The sequence below is a fragment of the Palaemon carinicauda genome, chromosome 3 (assembly GCF_036898095.1).
Source record: "Palaemon carinicauda isolate YSFRI2023 chromosome 3, ASM3689809v2, whole genome shotgun sequence".
Taxonomy (NCBI): Eukaryota; Metazoa; Arthropoda; class Malacostraca; order Decapoda; family Palaemonidae; genus Palaemon; species Palaemon carinicauda.
In genome coordinates, this window is record NC_090727.1 from 151,961,004 (window position 1) to 151,965,725 (window position 4,722).

The 4,722-nt window shown below is 42.7% G+C and overlaps 1 protein-coding gene across 1 annotated transcript; it reads left to right on the forward strand.

Annotated features, from left to right (window-relative positions):
* The first annotated feature begins 227 nt into the window (after positions 1 to 227).
* LOC137634760 (uncharacterized) lies at positions 228 to 4,088 on the forward strand. Its single transcript, XM_068367277.1, has 5 exons — positions 228 to 366; positions 457 to 1,065; positions 1,417 to 1,566; positions 2,977 to 3,525; positions 3,697 to 4,088. Exons 1-5 carry the CDS (start codon positions 228 to 230, stop codon positions 4,086 to 4,088), a joined length of 1,839 nt encoding a protein of 612 aa, XP_068223378.1.
* The last annotated feature ends 634 nt before the right edge of the window (positions 4,089 to 4,722 follow it).

A 4,722-nucleotide genomic window follows, 5' to 3' on the forward strand; every position in this document is an offset into this window, starting at 1 on the left:
GCGGTTAAGCCAAGCATCACTAGACCAGGCGGTTAAGCAAGCATTATTAGGCCAGGCAGTTAAGCCAAGCATTATTAGGCCAGGCTGTTAAACCAAGCATCATTAGGACAGGCAGTTAAGCCAATCATTACTAGGCCAGGTAGTTGAGCCTAGCCAGGTAGTGCCAATATGACATCTGTCAAGCCAGTCAGTGCCAGTATGACATTTGTCAAGCCAGGTAGTGCAATATGACATCTGTCAAGCCAGTCAGTGCCAGTATGACATTTGTCAAGCCAGGTAATACCAGCATGGCATCTATCAAGCCAGTTAGTGCCAATATGACATCTGTCAAGCCAGTCAGTGCCAGTATGACATTTGTCAAGCCAGGTAATGCCAATATGACATCTGTCAAGCCAGTCAGTGCCAGTACGACATTTGTCAAGCCAGGTAATGCCAGCATGACATCTATCAAGCCAGGTAGTGCCAATATGACATCTGTCAAGCCAGTCAGTGCCAGTACGACATTTGTCAAGTCAGGTAATGCCAGCATGACATCTATCAAGCCAGGTAATGCCAATATGACATCTGTCAAATCAGGTAGTGCCAGTATGACATCTGACAAGCCAGGTAATGCCAGCATGACATCTATCAAGCCAGGTAGTGCCAATATAACATCTATCAAGCCAGTCAGTGCCAGTATGACATTTGTCAAGCCAGTCAGTGCCAGTATGACATTTGTCAAGCCAGGTAGTGCCAGTATGACATTTGTCAAGCCAGGTAGTGCCAGTATGACATTTGTCAAGCCAGGTAATACCAGCATGGCATCTATCAAGCCAGGTAGTGCCAATATGACAACTGTCAAGCCAGTCAGTGCCAGTATGACATTTGTCAAGCCAGGTAGTGCCAGTATGACATTTGTCAAGCCAGGTAATACCAGCATGGCATCTATCAAGCCAGGTAGTGCCAATATGACATCTGTCAAGCCAGTCAGTGCCAGTACGACATTTGTCAAGCCAGGTAATACCAGCATGGCATCTATCAAGCCAGGTAGTGCCAATATGACATCTGTCAAGCCAGTCAGTGCCAGTATGACATTTGTCAAGCCAGGTAGTGCCAATATGACATCTGTCAAGCCAGTCAGTGCCAGTATGACATTTGTCAAGCCAGGTAGTGCCAGTATGACATTTGTTAAGCCAGGTAGTGCCAGTATGACATTTGTCAAGCCAGGTAATGCCAGCTTGACATCTATCAAGCCAGGTAGTGCCAATATGACATCTGTCAAGCCAGTCAGTGCCAGTACGACATTTGTCAAGCCAGGTAATGCCAGCATGACATCTATCAAGCCAGGAAGTGCCAATATGACATCTGTCAAGCCAGTCAGTGCCAGTATGACATTTGTCAAGCCAGGTAATGCCAGCATGACATCTATCAAGCCAGGTAGTGCCAATATGACATCTGTCAAGCCAGTCAGTGCCAGTACGACATTTGTCAAGCCAGGTAATGCCAGCATGACATCTGTCAAGCCGGGTAATGCCAGCATGACATCTATCAAGCCAGGTAGTGCCAGTATGACATCTGTCAAGCCAGGTAATGCCAGCATGACATCTATCAAGCCAGGTAGTGCCAATATGACATCTGTCAAGCCAGTCAGTGCCAGCATGACATCTATCAAGCCAGGTAGTGCCAATATGACATCTGTCAAGCCAGTCAGTGCCAGTACGACATTTGTCAAGCCAGGTAATGCCAGCATGACATCTATCAAGCCATGTAGTGCCAATATGACATCTGTCAAGCCAGTCAGTGCCAGTATGACATTTGTCAAGCCAGGTAATGCCAGCATGACATCTATCAAGCCAGGTAGTGCCAATATGACATCTGTCAAGCCAGTCAGTGCCAGTACGACATTTGTCAAGCCAGGTAATGCCAGCATGACATCTATCAAGCCAGGTAGTGCCAATATGACATCTGTCAAATCAGGTAGTGCCAGTATGACATCTGTCAAGCCAGGTAATGCCAGCATGACATCTATCAAGCCAGGTAGTGCCAATATGACATCTGTCAAGCCAGTCAGTGCCAGCATGACATCTATCAAGCCAGGTAGTGCCAATATGACATCTGTCAAGCCAGTCAGTGCCAGTACGACATTTGTCAAGCCAGGTAATGCCAGCATGACATCTATCAAGCCAGGTAGTGCCAATATGACATCTGTCAAATCAGGTAGTGCCAGTATGACATCTGTCAAGCCAGGTAATGCCAGCATGACATCTATCAAGCCAGGTAGTGCCAATATGACATCTGTCAAGCCAGTCAGTGCCAGTACGACATTTGTCAAGCCAGGTAATGCCAGCATGACATCTATCAAGCCAGGTAGTGCCAATATGACATCTGTCAAATCAGGTAGTGCCAGTATGACATCTGTCAAGCCAGGTAATGCCAGCATGACATCTATCAAGCCAGGTAGTGCCAATATGACATCTGTCAAGCCAGTCAGTGCCAGCATGACATCTATCAAGCCAGGTAGTGCCAATATGACATCTGTCAAGCCAGTCAGTGCCAGTACGACATTTGTCAAGCCAGGTAATGCCAGCATGACATCTATCAAGCCAGGTAGTGCCAATATGACATCTGTCAAGCCAGTCAGTGCCAGTACGACATTTGTCAAGCCAGGTAATGCCAGCATGACATCTATCAAGCCAGGTAGTGCCAATATGACATCTGTCAAATCAGGTAGTGCCAGTATGACATCTGTCAAGCCAGGTAATGCCAGCATGACATCTATCAAGCCAGGTAGTGCCAATATGACATCTGTCAAGCCAGTCAGTACCAGTATGACATTTGTCAAGCCAGGTAATGCCAATATGACATCTGTCAAGCCAGTCAGTGCCAGTACGACATTTGTCAAGCCAGGTAATGCCAGCATGACATCTATCAAGCCAGGTAGTGCCAATATGACATCTGTCAAGCCAGTCAGTGCCAGTACGACATTTGTCAAGCCAGGTAATGCCAGCATGACATCTATCAAGCCAGGTAGTGCCAATATGACATCTGTCAAATCAGGTAGTGCCTGTATGACATCTGTCAAGCCAGGTAATGCCAGCATGACATCTATCAAGCCAGGTAGTGCCAATATAACATCTATCAAGCCAGTCAGTGCCAGTATGACATTTGTCAAGCCAGTCAGTGCCAGTATGACATTTGTCAAGCCAGTCAGTGCCAGTATGACATTTGTCAAGCCAGGTAGTGCCAGTATGACATTTGTCAAGCCAGGTAATACCAGCATGGCATCTATCAAGCCAGGTAGTGCCAATATGACATCTGTCAAGCCAGTCAGTGCCAGTATGACATTTGTCAAGCCAGGTAGTGCCAGTATGACATTTGTCAAGCCAGGTAATACCAGCATGGCATCTATCAAGCCAGGTAGTGCCAATATGACATCTGTCAAGCCAGTCAGTGCCAGTACGACATTTCTCAAGCCAGGTAATACCAGCATGGCATCTATCAAGCCAGGTAGTGCCAATATGACATCTGTCAAGCCAGTCAGTGCCAGTATGACATTTGTCAAGCCAGGTAGTGCCAATATGACATCTGTCAAGCCAGTCAGTGCCAGTATGACATTTGTCAAGCCAGGTAGTGCCAGTATGACATTTGTTAAGCCAGGTAGTGCCAGTATGACATTTGTCAAGCCAGGTAATGCCAGCATGACATCTATCAAGCCAGGTAGTGCCAATATGACATCTGTCAAGTCAGTCAGTGCCAGTATGACATCTGTTAACCCAGACAGTGCCAATATGACATATGTCAAGTCAGGCAGTGCCAGTATGACATCTGTCAAGCAAAGTGGTGCCAGTATGACATCTGTCAAGCCAGTCAGTGCCAGTATGACATCTGTTAACCCAGACAGTGCCAATATGACATCTGTTAACCCAGACAGTGCCAATATGACATCTGTCAAGTCAGGCAGTGCCAGTATGACATCTGTCAAGCAAGGTGGTGCCAGTATGACATCTGTCAAGCCAGGTAGTGCCAGGGACACAGGCACTTCCTCCTCGAATTCTGTTAACTCTCTTGGACCTGGGGATAGGCGCATTAGTAAAATATTTTGTAACTGAATTTTAGTTGAGTATAAATTTTCTTCGGGGTTTTCCGCGGCTTACTTTTAAGCAAGTTAAAGTGCGCGTTCATACATATTTGCTTTGTGTGTGCGTGCTTACAATTATAAATGCACGTGTAGTTAAATAAAAGGAAAGAGGAATTGAAAGTGCCAGATCTTGGCCTTAAAGTCAATACTTCATTTTCTATATATATATCCATATCTTTAATTTTCATTTTATCGAAGCAAATGTTGTAGGCTTTTTTTGTTGATCTGACTTATTTGCATTTTTTTTAGTATATATATAATATACATATATAATATATAATATATATATATATATATATATATATATATATACAGTATATATATATATATATATATATATATACAGTATATATATATATGTATATATATATATATATATATATATATATATATATATATATATATATATATATATATATATATATATATATATATATATATATACATATATATATATATATATATATATATATGATATATATATTATATATACATACATATATATATATATATGATGTATATATTATATATACATACATATATATATATATATATATGTATATATATAAATATATTATATGTTTATATATACATATGAGTGTTTA

Coding starts and splice junctions, on each gene's coding strand:
- LOC137634760 (XM_068367277.1), top strand. CDS start 228: ATGACATCTGTCAAGCCAGTCAGTGCCAGTATGACATTTGTCAAGCCA. Junction 367..456: donor TATGACATTTGTCAAGCCAG/GTAATGCCAATA, acceptor CTATCAAGCCAG/GTAGTGCCAATATGACATCT. Junction 3,526..3,696: donor TGTCAAGCCAGTCAGTGCCA/GTATGACATTTG, acceptor CTATCAAGCCAG/GTAGTGCCAATATGACATCT.